The sequence below is a fragment of the Arachis stenosperma genome, chromosome 3 (genome assembly GCF_014773155.1).
Source record: "Arachis stenosperma cultivar V10309 chromosome 3, arast.V10309.gnm1.PFL2, whole genome shotgun sequence".
NCBI classification, from domain to species: Eukaryota; Viridiplantae; Streptophyta; class Magnoliopsida; order Fabales; family Fabaceae; genus Arachis; species Arachis stenosperma.
Window position 1 is genome coordinate 53368309 of NC_080379.1, and position 15117 is coordinate 53383425.

At 41.1% G+C, this 15117-nt stretch overlaps 1 protein-coding gene across 1 annotated transcript; it reads right to left on the bottom strand.

Annotated features, from left to right (window-relative positions):
* Positions 1–14718: 14718 nt before the first annotated feature.
* LOC130966118 (uncharacterized) lies at positions 14719–15117 on the bottom strand. The gene has a single exon (XM_057890885.1). The coding sequence runs from the start codon at positions 15115–15117 to the stop codon at positions 14719–14721; it is 399 nt and encodes a 132-aa protein (XP_057746868.1).

A 15117-nucleotide genomic window follows, 5' to 3' on the forward strand; every position in this document is an offset into this window, starting at 1 on the left:
AGTGCAGGGAGGTCAAAATCCAACAGCATCTGCAGTCCTTTTCAGTCTCTGAATCAGATTTTTGCTCAGGTCCCTCAATTTCAGCCAGAAAATACCTGAAATCACAGAAAAATACACAAACTCATAGTAAAGTCCAGAAAAGTGAATTTTAACTAAAAACTAATAAAAATATACTAAAAACTAACTAAATCCTACTAGAAACATACTAAAAACAATGCCAAAAAGCGTACAAATTATCCGCTCATCACAACACCAAACTTAAATTGTTGCTTGTCCCCAAGCAACTGAAAATCAAATAAGATAAAAAGAAGAGAATATGCAATGAACTCAAAAAACATCTATGAAGATCAGTATTAATTAGATTAGCGGGGCTTTTAGCTTTTTGCCTCTGAACAGTTTTGGCATCTCACTTTATCCTTTGAAATTCAGAATGATTGGCTTCTTTAGGAACTCAGAATCCAGATAGTGTTATTGATTCTCCTAGTTAAGTATGATGATTCTTGAACACAGCTACTTATTGAGTCTTGGCCGTGGCCCAAAGCACTCTGTCTTCCAGTATTACCATCGGATACATACATGCCACATACACATAATTGGGTGAACCTTTTCAGATTGTGACTCAGCTTTGCTAGAGTCCCCAATTAGAGGTGTCCATGGTTCTTAAGCACACTCTTTTTGCCTTGGATCACAACTTCATTATTTTTTTCTTTTCCTTCTTTCTTCCTTTCTCTCTTTTTCGTTTTTTTTTTCGCATATACCCTTTTTTTTGTATTCACTGCTTTTTCTTGCTTCAAGAATCATTTTTATGATTTTTCAGATCCTCAGTAACATGTCTGCTTTTTCATCATTCTTTCAAGAGCCAACAATTTTAATATTCATGAACAACAAATTCAAAAGACATATGCACTGTTCAAGCATACATTCAGAAAACAAAAGTATTGCCACCACATCAAAATAATTAATCTGTTATAAAATCTGAAATTCATGCAATTCTTCTCTTTTTCAATTAAGAACATTTTTTTTAAGAAAGGTGATGGATTCATAGGACATTCATAACTTTAAGGCATAGACACTAAGACACTAATGATCATAAGACACAAACATGGATAAACATAAGCATGAAAATTCGAAAAACAGGAAAATAAAGAACAAGGAGATTAAAGAACGGGTCCACCTTAGTGATGGCGGCTTGTTCTTCCTCTTGAAGGTCTTATGGAGTGCTTGAGCTCCTCAATGTCTCTTCCTTGCCTTTGTTGCTCCTCTCTCATGATTCTTTGATCTTCTCTAATTTCATGGAGGAGGATGGAATGTTCTTGGTGCTCCACCCTTAGTTGTCCCATGTTGGAACTCAATTCTCCTAGGGAGGTGTTGATTTGTTCCCAATAGTTTTGTGGAGGAAAGTGCATCCCTTGAGGTATCTCAGGGATTTCATGATGAGTGGGATCTCTTGTTTGCTCCATCCTTTTCTTAGTGATGGGCTTGTCCTCATCAATGAGGATGTCTCCTTCTATGGCAACTCCAACTGAATAACAGAGGTGACAAATGAGATGAGGAAAGGCTAACCTTGCCAAGGTAGAGGACTTGTCCGCCACCTTATAAAGTTCTTAGGCTATAACCTCATGAACTTCTACTTCTTCTCCAATCATGATACTATGGATCATGATGGCCCGGTCTAGAGTAACTTCGGACCGGTTGCTAGTGGGAATGATTGAGCGTTGGATAAACTCCAACCATCCCCTAGCCACGGGCTTGAGGTCATGCCTTCTCAGTTGAACCGGCTTCCCTCTTGAATCTCTCTTCCATTGGGCGCCCTCTTCACAAATGTCAGTGAGGACTTGGTCCAACCTTTGATCAAAGTTGACCCTTCTAGTGTAAGGATGTTCATCTCCTTGCATCATGGGCAAGTTGAATGCCAACCTTACATTTTCCGGACTAAAATCTAAGTATTTCCCCCGAACCATTGTAAGCCAATTCTTTGGGTCCGGGTTCACACTTTGATCATGGTTCTTGGTGATCCATGCATTGGCATAGAACTCTTGAACCATTAAGATTCCGACTTGTTGAATGGGGTTGGTAAGAACTTCCCAACCTCTTCTTCTAATCTCATGTCGGATCTCCGGATATTCACTCTTTTTGAGTTTGAAAGGGACCTCGGGGATCACCTTCTTCAAGGCCACAACTTCATAGAAGTGGTCTTGATGCACCATTGAGATGAATCTCTCCATCTCTCATGACTCGGAGGTGGAAGTTTTTGCCTTCCCTTTCCTCTTTCTAGAGGTTTCTCTGGCCTTGGATGCCATAAATGGTTATGGAAAAACAAAAAGCAATGCTTTTACCACACCAAACTTAAAAGGTTTGCTCGTCCTCGAGCAAAAGAAGAAAGAAGAGAGTAGAAGAAGAAGAAATAGAGGAGATGGAGGTGGCTTTGTGGTTCGGCCAAAAGGGGGAGAAGTAGTGTTTAGGTTGTGTGAAGGTGGAGGAGTGAAGATGGGTTTATATAGGGGTGGAGAGGGGGGTAGGGTTCGGTTATGGGAGGGTGGATTTGGGAGGGAAAGTGGTTTGAATTTGAATGGTGAGGTAGGTGGGGTTTTATGAAGGATGGATGTGAGTGGTGAAGAGAAAGATGGGATTTGATAGGTGAAGGGTTTTTGGGGAAGAGGTATTGAGGTGATTGGTGAATGGGTGAAGAAGAAAGAGGGTGGTGGGGTAGGTGGGAATCCTGTGGGGTCCACAGATCCTGAGGTGTCAAGGAAAAGTCATCCCTGCACCAAATGGCATGCAAAAATGCATTCTGAGCCAATTCTGGCGTTAAACGCCGGGCTGGTGCCCATTTCTGGCGTTTAACGCCAAGTGCTTGCCCTTTTCTGGCGTTTAACACCAGTTTGGTGCCCCTTTCTAGCGTTAAACGCCCAGAATGGTGCCAGACTGGGCGTTAAACGCCCATCTGCTAGCCTTACTGGCGTTTAAACGTCAGTAGGTTCTTCCTCCAGGGTGTGCTATTTTTCTTCCTGTTTTTCATTCTGTTTTTGCTTTTTCAATTGATTTTGTGACTTCTCATGATCATCAACCTACAGAAAACATAAAATAACAAAGGAAAATAGATAAAATAAAACATTGGGTTGCCTCCCAACAAGCGCTTCTTTAATGTTAGTAGCTTGACAGAGTGCTCTCATGAGCCTCACAGATACTCAGAGCAATGTTGGAACCTCCCAACACCAAACTTAGAGTTTGAATGTGGGGGTTCAACACCAAACTTAGAATTTGGTTGTGGCCTCCCAACACCAAACTTAGAGTTTGACTGTGGGGGCTCTGTTTGGCTCTGTTTTGAGAGAAGCTCTTCATGCTTCCTCTCCATGGTAACAGAGGGATATCCTTGAGCCTTAAACACGAAGGATTCTTCATTTACTTGAATGATCAATTCTCCTCTGTCCACATCAATCACAGCCTTTGCTGTGGCTAGGAAGGGTCTGCCAAGGATGATAGATTCATCCATGCACCTCCCAGTCTCTAGGACTATGAAATCAGCAGGGATGTAATGGTCTTCAATCTTAACCAGAACATCCTCTACAAGTTCATAAGCTTGTTTTCTTGAATTGTTTGCCATCTCTAGTGAGATTCTTGCAGCTTGTACCTCAAAGATCCCTAGCTTCTCCATTACAGAGAGAGGCATGAGGTTTATACTTGATCCTAAGTCACACAGAGCCTTCTTGAAGGTCATGGTGCCTATGGTACAATGTATTGAGAACTTCCCAGGATCTTGTTTCTTTCGAGGTAATTTCTGCCTAGACAAGTCATCCAGTTCTTTGGTGAGCAAAGGGGGTTCATCCTCCCAAGTCTCATTACCAAATAACTTGTCATTTAGCTTCATGATTGCTCCAAGGTATTTAGCAACTTGCTCTTCAGTGACATACTCATCCTCTTCAGAGTAAGAATACTCATCAGAGCTCTTGAATGGCAGAAGTAAGTCCAATGGAATCTCTATGGTCTCAATGTGAGACTCAGATTCCCATGGTTCTTCATTGGGGAACTCATTGGAGGCCAGTGGACGTCCATTGAGGTCTTCCTCAGTAGCGTTCACTGCCTCTTCCTCCTCTCCAAATTCGGCCATGTTGATGGCCTTGCACTCTCCTTTTGGATTTTCTTCTGTATTGCTTGGAAGAGTACTAGGAGGGAGTTCAGTAATTTTCTTGCTCAGCTGTCCCACTTGTGCCTCCAAATTTCTAATGGAGGACCTTGTTTCAGTCATGAAACTTTGAGTGGTTTTGATCAGATCAGAGACCATGGTTGCTAAGTCAGAGTGGCTCTGCTTAGAACTCTCTGTCTGTTGCTGAGAGGATGATGGAAAAGGCTTGCCATTGCTAAACCTGTTTCTTCCACCATTATTGTTGTTGAAACCTTGTTGAGATCTCTGTTGATCCTTCCATGAAAGATTTGGATGATTTCTCCATGAAGAATTATAGGTGTTTTCATAGGGTTCTCCTAGGTAATTCACCTCTTCTATTGAAGGGTTCTTAGGATCATAAGCTTCTTTTTCAGATGAAGCATCCTTAGTACTGCTTGGTGCATTTTGCATTCCAGACAGACTTTGCGAAATCAAATTGACTTGCTGAGTCAATATTTTGTTCTGAGCCAATATGGCATTCAGAGTATCAATCTCAAGAACTCCTTTCTTCTAATTTGCCCCATTGTTCACAGGATTTCTTTCAGAAGTGTACATGAATTGGTTATTTGCAACCATTTCAATTAGTTCTTGAGCTTCTGCAGGCGTCTTCTTCAGATGAAGAGATCCTCCAGCAGAGCTATCCAATGACATCTTGGATAGTTCAGAGAGACCATCATAGAAAATACCTATGATGCTCCATTCAGAAAGCATGTCAGAGGGACACTTTCTGATCAATTGTTTGTATCTCTCCCAAGCTTCATAGAGGGATTCTCCTTCCTTTTGTCTGAAGGTTTGGACTTCCACTCTAAGCTTACTCAATTTTTGAGGTGGAAAGAACTTTGCCAAGAAGGCATTGACTAGCTTTTCCCAAGAGTTCAGGCTTTCTTTAGGTTGTGAGTCCAACCATATCCTAGCTCTGTCTCTTACAGCAAAAGGGAATAGCATAAGTCTGTAGACTTCAGGGTCAACCCCATTAGTCTTGACAGTGTCACAGATTTGCAAGAATTCAGCTAAAAATTGATGAGGATCTTCTAATGGAAGTCCATGGAACTTGCAATTCTGTTGCATTAGAGAAACTAATTGAGGCTTAAGCTCAAAGTTGTTTGCTCCAATGGCAGGGATAGAGATGCTTCTCCCATAGAAGTCGGGAGTAGGTGCAGTAAAGTCACCAAGCACCTTCCTTGCATTGTTGTTATTTTCGGCTGCCATGGGTTCTTCTTCTTTGAAGATTTCTGTTAGGTCCTCTACAGAGAGTTGTGCCTTAGCTTCTCTTAGCTTTCGCTTCAAGGTCCTTTCAGGTTCAGGGTCAGCTTCAACAAGAATGCCTTTGTCTTTGCTCCTGCTCATATGAAAGAGAAGAGAACAAGAAAATATGGAATCCTCTATGTCACAGTATAGAGATTCCTTGAGGTGTCAGAGGAACAGAAAAATAGAAGGAAGAGGTAGAAGAATTCGAACTTAGTGAGATAGAGTTCGAATTGTGCATTGAGGAGGAGTAGTACTCCATTAATAGAAGGATGTGAGAAGAGAGGGAGAGTTTTTTCAAAAATTAATTAGAAAGATTTTAAAATCATTTTGAAAAAGATTTTGAAGAAGATATGATTGAAAACTTTTTTTGAAAAAGATGTGATTAAAAAGATATGATTGAAAAAGTTATGGTTTGAAAAACAATTTAAAAAGATTTGATTTTAAAAAAATAATGACTTGCCTAACAAGAAAAGATATGATTCAAACATTAAACCTTTCTCAACAGAAAAGGAAACTTACTTGAATTGTTGAATCAAATCATTAATTGATAGCAAGTATCTTTGAAAAAGGAAAGAAATTGATTTTGAAAAAGATTTGATTGAAAAGATATGATTTGAAAAAGATTTGATTTTGAAAAATTTTGAAAACCTGAAAAAAATTTGTATTAAAAACAAAATCTTCCCTCTTGTGCCATCCTGGCGTTAAACGCCCAGAATGGTGCACATTCTGGCGTTTAACGCCCAATGCACTACCCTTTTGGGCGTTAAACGCCCAACCAGGTATCCTGGCTGGCGTTTAAACGCCAGTTTTTCCTTCTTCACTGGGCGTTTTGAACGCCCAGCTTTTTCTGTGTAATTCCTCTGCTGCATGTACTGAATCTTCAGTTCTCTGTATTATTGACTTGAAAATAGAACCAAGATCAAATAAACAATGCATGCAAGACACCAAACTTAAAGTGAGACACTGGACTCAAACAAGAAACATAAAGTATTTTTTTTTTTTGTTTTTTTTATGATTTTGTAATTTTTTGTGCTTTTTCAAAAATTAAGTAAAAAAAGAAAATAAAGATATCAAAATTCTTAATGAGAATTCCAGGAATCATGCAATGTTAGTCTAAAGCTTTAGTCTAAAGGAATTAGACATGGATAGCCAAGCTTCAGCAGGACATTGCATTCAAGAGCTAAATTGATGAGAATCAATCAGCTTTGGTAATGATAAGAACATCACCTTGAAACACTAGAATTCATTCTTAAGAACTCTGAAAAAAAATACCTAATCTAAGCAACAAGATAAACCGTCAGTTGTCCAAACTCAACAATCCCCGGCAACGGCACCAAAAAACTTGGTGCACGAAATTGTGATCATCAATGGCGCCCTCAACATGGTACGCACAATTGCAATCTCAACTCTTTATCACAACTTCGCACAACTAACCAGCAAGTGTACTGGGTCGTCCAAGTAATAAACCTTACGCGAGTAAGGGTCGATCCCACAGAGATTGTTGGTATGAAGCAAGCTATGGTCACCTTGTAAATCTCAGTCAAGCAGACTCAAATGGGTATAGATGATGAATAAAACATAAAGATAAAGATAGAGATACTTATGCAATTCATTGGTGAGAATTTCAGACAAACGAATGGAGATGCTTTGTCCCTTCCGTCTCTCTGCTTTCCTACTGTCTTCATCCAATCCTTCTTACTCCTTTCCATGGCAAGCATTATGCAAGGGTTTCACCGTTGTCAGTGGCTACCTCCCATCCTCTCAGTGGAAATGTTCAACGCACCCTGTCACGGCACGGCTATCCAGTTGTCGGTTCTCGATCATGTCGGAATAGAATCCAGTGATTCTTTTGCGTCTGTCACTAACGCCCCACAATCGCGAGTTTGAAGCTCGTCACAGTCATTCAATCATTGAATCCTACTCAGAATACCACAGACAAGGTTTAGACCTTCCGGATTCTCTTGAATGCCGCCATCAGTTCTAGCCTATACCACGAAGACTCTGATCTCACGGAATGGCTGGCTCGGTTGTCAGGTGAGCGCTCGGTTGTCAGGCGATCAACCATGCATCGTGTATCAGGAATCCAAGAGATATTCACCCAATCTAAGGTAGAACGGAGGTGGTTGTCAGTCACACGTTCATAGGTGAGAATGATGATGAGTGTCACGGATCATCACATTCATCAAGTTGAAGAACAAGTGATATCTTGGAACAAGAACAAGCTGAATTGAATAGAAGAACAATAGTAATTGCATTAATACTCGAGGTACAGCAGAGCTCCACACCTTAATCTATGGTGTGTAGAAACTCCACCGTTGAAAATACATAAGAACAAGGTCTAGGCATGGCCGTGAGGCCAGCCCCCAAATGATCTAAGATCTAAAGTGATCAAAAGATGAAAATACAATAGTAAAAGGTCCTATTTATAGGGAACTAGTAGCTTAAGAATTACAAAGATGAGTAAATGACATAAAAATCCACTTCCGGGCCCACTTGGTGTGCGCTTGGGCTGAGCATTGAAGCATTTTCGTGTAGAGACTCTTCTTGGAGTTAAACGCCAGCTTTTGTACCAGTTTGGGGGTTTAACTCCCACTTTGGTGCCAGTTCCGGCGTTTAACGCTGGGAACTCTGAAGGTGACTTTGAACGCCGGTTTGGGCCATCAAATCTTGGGCAAAGTATGAACTATCATATATTGCTGGAAAGCCCAGGATGTCTACTTTCCAACGCCGTTGAGAGCGCGCCAATTGGGCTTCTGTAGCTCCAGAAAATTCACTTCGAGTGCAGGGAGGTCAGAATCCAACAGCATTTGCAGTCCTTTTCGGTCTCTGAATCAGATTTTTGCTCAGGTCCCTCAATTTCAGCCAGAAAATACCTGAAATCACAGAAAAACACACAAACTCATAGTAAAGTCCAGAAAAGTGAATTTTAACTAAAAACTAATAAAAATATACTATAAACTAACTAAATCCTACTAGAAACATACTAAAAACAATGCCAAAAAGCGTACAAATTATCCGCTCATCAAGATCAAAGTTCCAAAAATACAATTAACAAGCTCTAGGCTCGGCCTGAGAAGTAAAGACTGACCAGAGTATACATATACATATATATATAAACGCACACACACACACACCAAATTACCCCAAAACAGAAAACTGACAACTTGTTTCTCTGAGTAAACCTCTAAGAGGGACAAACATAAAATATAAGGTGGAGAATTTATATACATATACATATACAAATATAAATAAATACAACCCTGAATCCCAAAAGTTCTTCGCTTCCTCAGAGTCTCCAGAATACACAGGATGGTGCTTCTCAACCTGTATCTGAAAAACAACAACACGTATAGAATGAGAACCAGAAGTTTTCAGTATGATAGTGATGCCGCATACATAAGATATAAGGTCCTGAGAAAGCCAGAGGCAATCCTAGAATACCGACACTCAAATTATAAAACTTAAAGAACTAAAGCAGAAACCATAAGTCAGGGTGGGTTTCTAAAGACTCCTAAACCTAGCCTAACCGTATTAAAACTCTTAAATGCTCCGCCTTCCAATCCTCCAACTCCGGTGCATAGACAAGCAAAACAGACAAGGCAAGCATATATAGAAAGCATATATAACAAGTCAAAAATTAGCAATTAGCATGAATAAACAATTAAGGAAGCCAAGACGATGCACACTCAAACAAAACATACAAATGCAACATGATGCATGCCTGTCCTGCTGGCCTTGAGCTCACGTGTCGGTTATTTTGCCAGAACCAGAAACATCGGGTAGCTAACCCAGATATTTGTCTCTAGGTTGCACATCCCCAGGAGGAACTTTAGCAAAGGAGAGTGCCTTTCCACCTTCTCCTAGAGGTTTCATGAAGGAGAGTGCCTTTCCACATCGAAGGAGTATTCCTTTCCACCTTGCAACCAGAGAAGAATGTGGGGGAAACAATACAAAGGAGAGTGCCTTTCCACCTTCCCCACATTCCCATCACGACAAGAGAGGGAATCCTCCGTCCTCAACTTGCCATCCGAACACATTTTCAAGTTAACACGCAAGCAGGTTCGCACTCAGACCTTGCCATCTCGACCATTCCTGCCATACTCAGTCATCGCCAATCTCAACATTCTCCCCTCAACTTAGTCACATCACAAGTCAAACCTTTCTTCACTTCCAAGTAACCTCCCTTTTTATAGCTTAATCTTGTCACTATACTTAAAACTAATCCTTAGGGTCTGAAAGAGTAAACATAGAGGTTTAAAGGTTCAAAATTGTGTTTTAAAACACAAAACCCACTTTGCTGATTTTAGGGTTCACGTATACGCGTGGGCGACGCGTATGCTTGGGTGAGTTTTTCCCTGCTCGCGTACGTAAGCACACTGCTCACGTACTGACGTGCGGAAAATTACCGATTAAGAATTTATAATAGAAATTAACGTTGCGAGTACAGTTCTTAACCGATGAGAATTCCGCGTATCAATTTAAAAAGGGTTATAAAAAATTCAGAATAAAATACTAGGAGTAGAAATCACAGGTCGTCTCCCAATGAGTTGCTAAGAGAGTGCTATTTATTGATCAAGAATTCTCAAGAAATTTGGAGTTTGGGAAATGGGCAAATAAATGATTATAAATTAACAAGAGATTTTATGTAACTGAAATAAAAGCCTTGGCTAGGACAAATTACAGGTTGTGTGTTTTTAGTTATAAACCATGTTCCAAATTACAATCTTCGAACAAATTTAGCATATATTTTCAATTTGAATTAGTGGAATGCTTTAAATAGGGTCTTGATGAGAAACTCATTAATTCAACCAAGCAGAACATACATGCAAGCAATTATTATCATGCAATCTATCCTATCTAACAAAAGAAAAATAGCATATTGGTGTTAAGAGAGAGAAAGATTACCTCCGGAAGTCAGGTACTGACCTCCCCACACTTAAGGGCTGGCACAGTCCTCCGTGCCATCAGTAAGAAGTAAGGTGGGGATGGTAGCAGCACCCCCACAGTTGGGCTCGCCATGGCTCCCGGTGTTGGTAGGTGAAGTGGAGTCCGGTGTATCTTTCTCTTCGAGATGTGGGTGAGTACTAGCAATGAGCTCCTTCAGATAGGTGTATCGGCGCTTGTTGCAGCGCTCCAGTCGCTCTATCTGCCGGTCTTTCCAGTCTAACCACTGAAGGATCTGAAGGAACATCTGAGTAGTGGATGGTGTAGGAGGTGAGGGTAATGGTGGAGTGGAGGTAGGAGGAGTGTCTACAAATGGGCTGGGAAGTCGGCTAGCAGAGGGTACTGGGGGTCTGATATACTTCCCATTCGGGACATACTGATCAGCCATTGGAATCATGGCTTTGGTGTCCCCGGCCCTATAGGAAACTCCAGCTGCAGAGACAAGATCCAAAACTAGGGTGGGAAAGGGTAGGTTACCCGCAATCTGAACGTGCCTCATGGCCTGCCAGATGTGTCTTGGTAAGTTGAGAGGCTGCTCGGTGAGAATGCACCAATTGAGAATAGCCATGTCCGCAGTGAAGGTGGACTCGTGAGTGCTCAGAAAGACAAAGTGGAACATAATCTGAGCCCACACGCGAGCCTCCAAGGTAAGTGCTGGAGCAGCAATGCTCTTAGGTCGAGTCCGATGTTGCCCACAGATCCAAGTGCTGTCTGGTTGTGCTATAACTCCAAGGACGCCGTCCCAGTCAAACTGGTATGTTTGGCACTTGAGAGAGGCCTCTTGATAGGCATCCATCCCCTCAAGGCAAGGTGGAAGGTCCAATACACGCTGAATGGCCACCTCGGAGATAGGGACTTGCTTTTGGTGAACATAGATAGACTGCAGGATCTGCAAGTGAAAGTTGGAGTAAAATTCAACTACCCATGATAGATTGACCTGCTGCGGCTGCCTCCTCAAGAATCCCATTGTCTCCTTTCAATGCGGGGCTCTACAAGATCATCAAGGTGTGTTGAAAGAATCAGTAGGCGCTCATTATTGTAGTTCCTGTCAGCCAAGATGGGGAACATCTGCTCACAGTAATAGTTAGTGAACCGTGTAGAGTCCTGAGCAGGAAAAGCTTTCTCAGCTTCATCAACCTTGATGAGTCTCTTTATCCGCTTTGTGGGCGGCTTGACGCTTGTAGAAGGTTGTGCCTTAGTGAAGGTTCTTTTAGTGCCTTGCCTTGTCGGTGTCTTGTCGGTCGCCTTCCCCTTCCCTTTCTTGGTACCCATCCTAAGGAAGAAAGAAAGAGGAAGAAAGTTAAATATAGATAGCTAGAACCGGAAGGAAAAAAATATTCCAAGTGAAAATAAATTCCCAAGGCAAGACATACAGCATACAGGGAGGACATTGATAAACCCCAATTTGGCGGTTTATCTTGTATTGAATTTAGAGTATTTTGTAGACCTTTTCTCACATTTACCCAATGAATTAGCATGGTTTTGTATATTCTCCTTTAATTGTGCTTAAGAGTGAAAACATGCTTTTTAGGTCTTAAAATAAATAAATTTAATTCACCTTGATTCCATTAGATGCCTTGATATGTTTGTTAAGTGATTTAAGATTTAGGAGGCAAAGATTGGATCAAGGGAATGAAGAAAGAAAGCATGAAAAGTTGGAGAACTCATGAAGAAATGAAAGAACCGGAAAGCTGTCAAGCCGACCTCTTCTCACTTAAATGACTATAACTTGAGCTACAGAGGTCCAAATGATGCAGTTCTAGTTGGATTGGAAAGCTAACATCCGGGGCTTCGAAATGATATAAGATTTGCTATGGTTGAACCGCGCATGGTGACGCGTACGCGCACGCACTGTTGCTGCCACCTGGTTCACTTAAAGCAAAACGTGGCCAGCGAATTCTAAAGCCTTGTGGGCCCAATCCAACTCATTTCTGATGCTATTTAACCCAAGGAGTGAAGAGGGAAACACATGTTAGTTACCAATAGTTTAGTTTAGCTTAGTTTAGTAGTGAGAGTTAGTATCTAGAGAGAGAAGCTCTCACTTCTCTCTAGGATTAGGATTAAGATTAGGTTTAGTTCTTAGATCTAGATTTTAATTCATCTTCTTCTACTTCTATCTTCTTAATTCCTTGTTGTTACATTCATCTTCCTCTATTCTTTTGTTGTAATTTCCTTTATGTTGTTCTTGTATTTTGTTGTAGATCTACTTTTGTTCCTTCCTTTCTCTTTCAATTCAATTCAAGGTAAATCATAATAATTGTGTTCCTTTTGATTTGTTGTTGTTAATTCCTTTCAATAATTGTTGTTAGATTTTGTTCTTGTTGTTGATTTACTATGTTTTCCTTTTATGCCTTCCAAGTGTTTGATGAAATGCTTGGTTGGATTTTAGAGTAGAATTTTATACTCTTGGCTTGGAAAGGTAACTTAGGAACTCTTGAGTTACTAATGTCCAAGTAATTGATGATTGGGATCCATTGACTCTAGTTCTCACTAATTGAATTAGTGGAGAGTTAGGACTTATGGACTAGGATTGATATAGCTCATTTGACTTTCCTTTACTACTAGTTAGAGGATGATTTAATGAGATTAATCCTTGCCAATTCTCATATTGTGGTTAGTGATTAGGATAGAGATCCTTGACCACCAACCCTTGCCAAGACCTTTTTAGGCCTTAGTTTACTTTCTTGCCATTTATCTTTCATGCTTCTTATCAAAACCCCAAAATAACTCACAACCAATAACAAGACACTTTATTGTAATTCCTAGGGAGAACGACCCGAGGTTTGAATACTATGGTTTATAAATTTTAGGGGTTTGTACTAGTGACAAACAACTTTTTGTATGAAATGATTATTGATTGGTTTAGAAACTATACTTGCAACGAGAATTCATTTGTGAAATTCTATACCATCAAAAATCTAATCATCAGACATCAATGGAGAGCATATAGGCATAACACACAACTAGATGCAAGAGGCATAATGGCATGCAAATAAGAGGCATGAGAAGCATAGCTCAAGCATCAGAGTAAATAATAAGCATCACATGGAAGAAAAGAATGAGCATTGGTATGATGACAATTGGGAATGAGATACTCAATGCAAGTGGATGGCAAAAGTTGTGAAAAAGAGGCATTTAAAGTAGGAAAAATATGATAGAAAAGAGTTTTAAGTGCCACGTTGGCTTTTTCACAAACACTTGGTGTTCAAGTTAAGATAGGAATGAAAATAAGTAATCCAAATGTATATGAGATCCATAAGAAAATATCAATTGTTAAATTACATCTCAAAATATCCACAAACTCAAGATAATAAAATAAAACCCAAATAAAGCTCAAATCACCAACATAAAAATGCATGAGAAAATCATGAAAGAAAAACCATAAATAACTAAGCTAAAAGAAAATTTAATAGAAAAGAAAACAAAAATTAAATGTAATAAAGGAAAGAAGAATAAAAGAGAAGAGGAGGGAAAGAAAAGAAACCTGTGGAAGAAAAGGGAGATAGGAAGAAGAAAGAAGCTTGAGGGAAAAAGGAGTGAAGAAGTGAGAAGAGTGAAAGAAGGAAGAAGAAAGAATTATGATTGAAAAAGAAAAGAAAAGAAAGAAAAAAGAAAGAAAGGAAAATGGTTGCGAAACGTAGAACAGGGCGGCACGCGAATCGAGTGGCACGATGCAACCGACGCGGACGCGTGGGTGAGCGTCTAGGTGAGGGACGCATGAGCGTCAGGCACGCGTATGCGTGCCCCAGATTCTGTGCAAATTGCAAGAATCCATCCTCACTCTAGCATAACTTTCGATCGGTCTCTCATTTATGCTGCGTGACAGTCCCACGCGTAGGTGTGCGGCACACATATGCGTGGGTTGGAGGAATCACAGCGATGCGCGAGTGTGAGACACGCGTACGTGTCGCCACGGGTTGTGTTGGAGGCGCGAATCCAGCGCCATGGCATCACAACCTTCTGTTCGAAGAGGGGTTTGCGCTGATTTCTTGAAGCACGCGGACGCGTCCTAGACGCTGACGCGTGGGTTGTGGGAACTTCAGGGGACGCAGACGCGTTAAATATGTGTACGCGGCGACCGGTTTGTGCGCAAGGCACGCTTCCAGCGTGCCTCCCACAAAACTCACTGGTCCATCTACCCCATGTCGCAGTCACGCACGACGCGGAAGCGTACCCAGCGCTTGCGCGTCGATCCCCGCTTTTTTTAATATGTAGAATGCATGTGATGATGAAGAATGTATGCATGAAAACTGATAAAAGAGAACAAAATAAAACTAAGAATGAAAAGGAACGATCATACCGAGGTGGGTTGTCTCCCACCTAGCACTTTCCTTTAACGTCCTTATGTTGGACGGTCCACAAGCTCAATCGACTTCTGTTGGTAGATCCTCCAAGAGGAGGATCTCTAGCTCCTTGTTGTCTTTCATCTTCTTACTATGGTAGAGCTTCAAGTGGTGCCCATTGACCTTGAGGATATTGGGGCTTGAAGGGTGCCTCAAATGGAAGACGCCGTATGGTTCAGCCTTTTCCACTCTGTAGGGACCTTCCCATCTAGATCTCAGTTTTTGAGGCATGAGTCTCAACCTGGAGTTGTAAAGGAGAACCAACTCCCCAGGTCTGAACTCCCTTCGCTTGATATTCTTGTCATGCACAGCCCTCACCTTCTCTTTGTAAAGCTTGGAGTTCTCATATGCTTCTAGGCGAAGGCACTCCAGTTCTTGTAGTTGCAGCTTCCTCTCAGCCCCCGCTTTCTCGAGTCCCAT

Coding starts and splice junctions, on each gene's coding strand:
- LOC130966118 (XM_057890885.1), bottom strand. CDS start 15,117: ATGGGACTCGAGAAAGCGGGGGCTGAGAGGAAGCTGCAACTACAAGAA.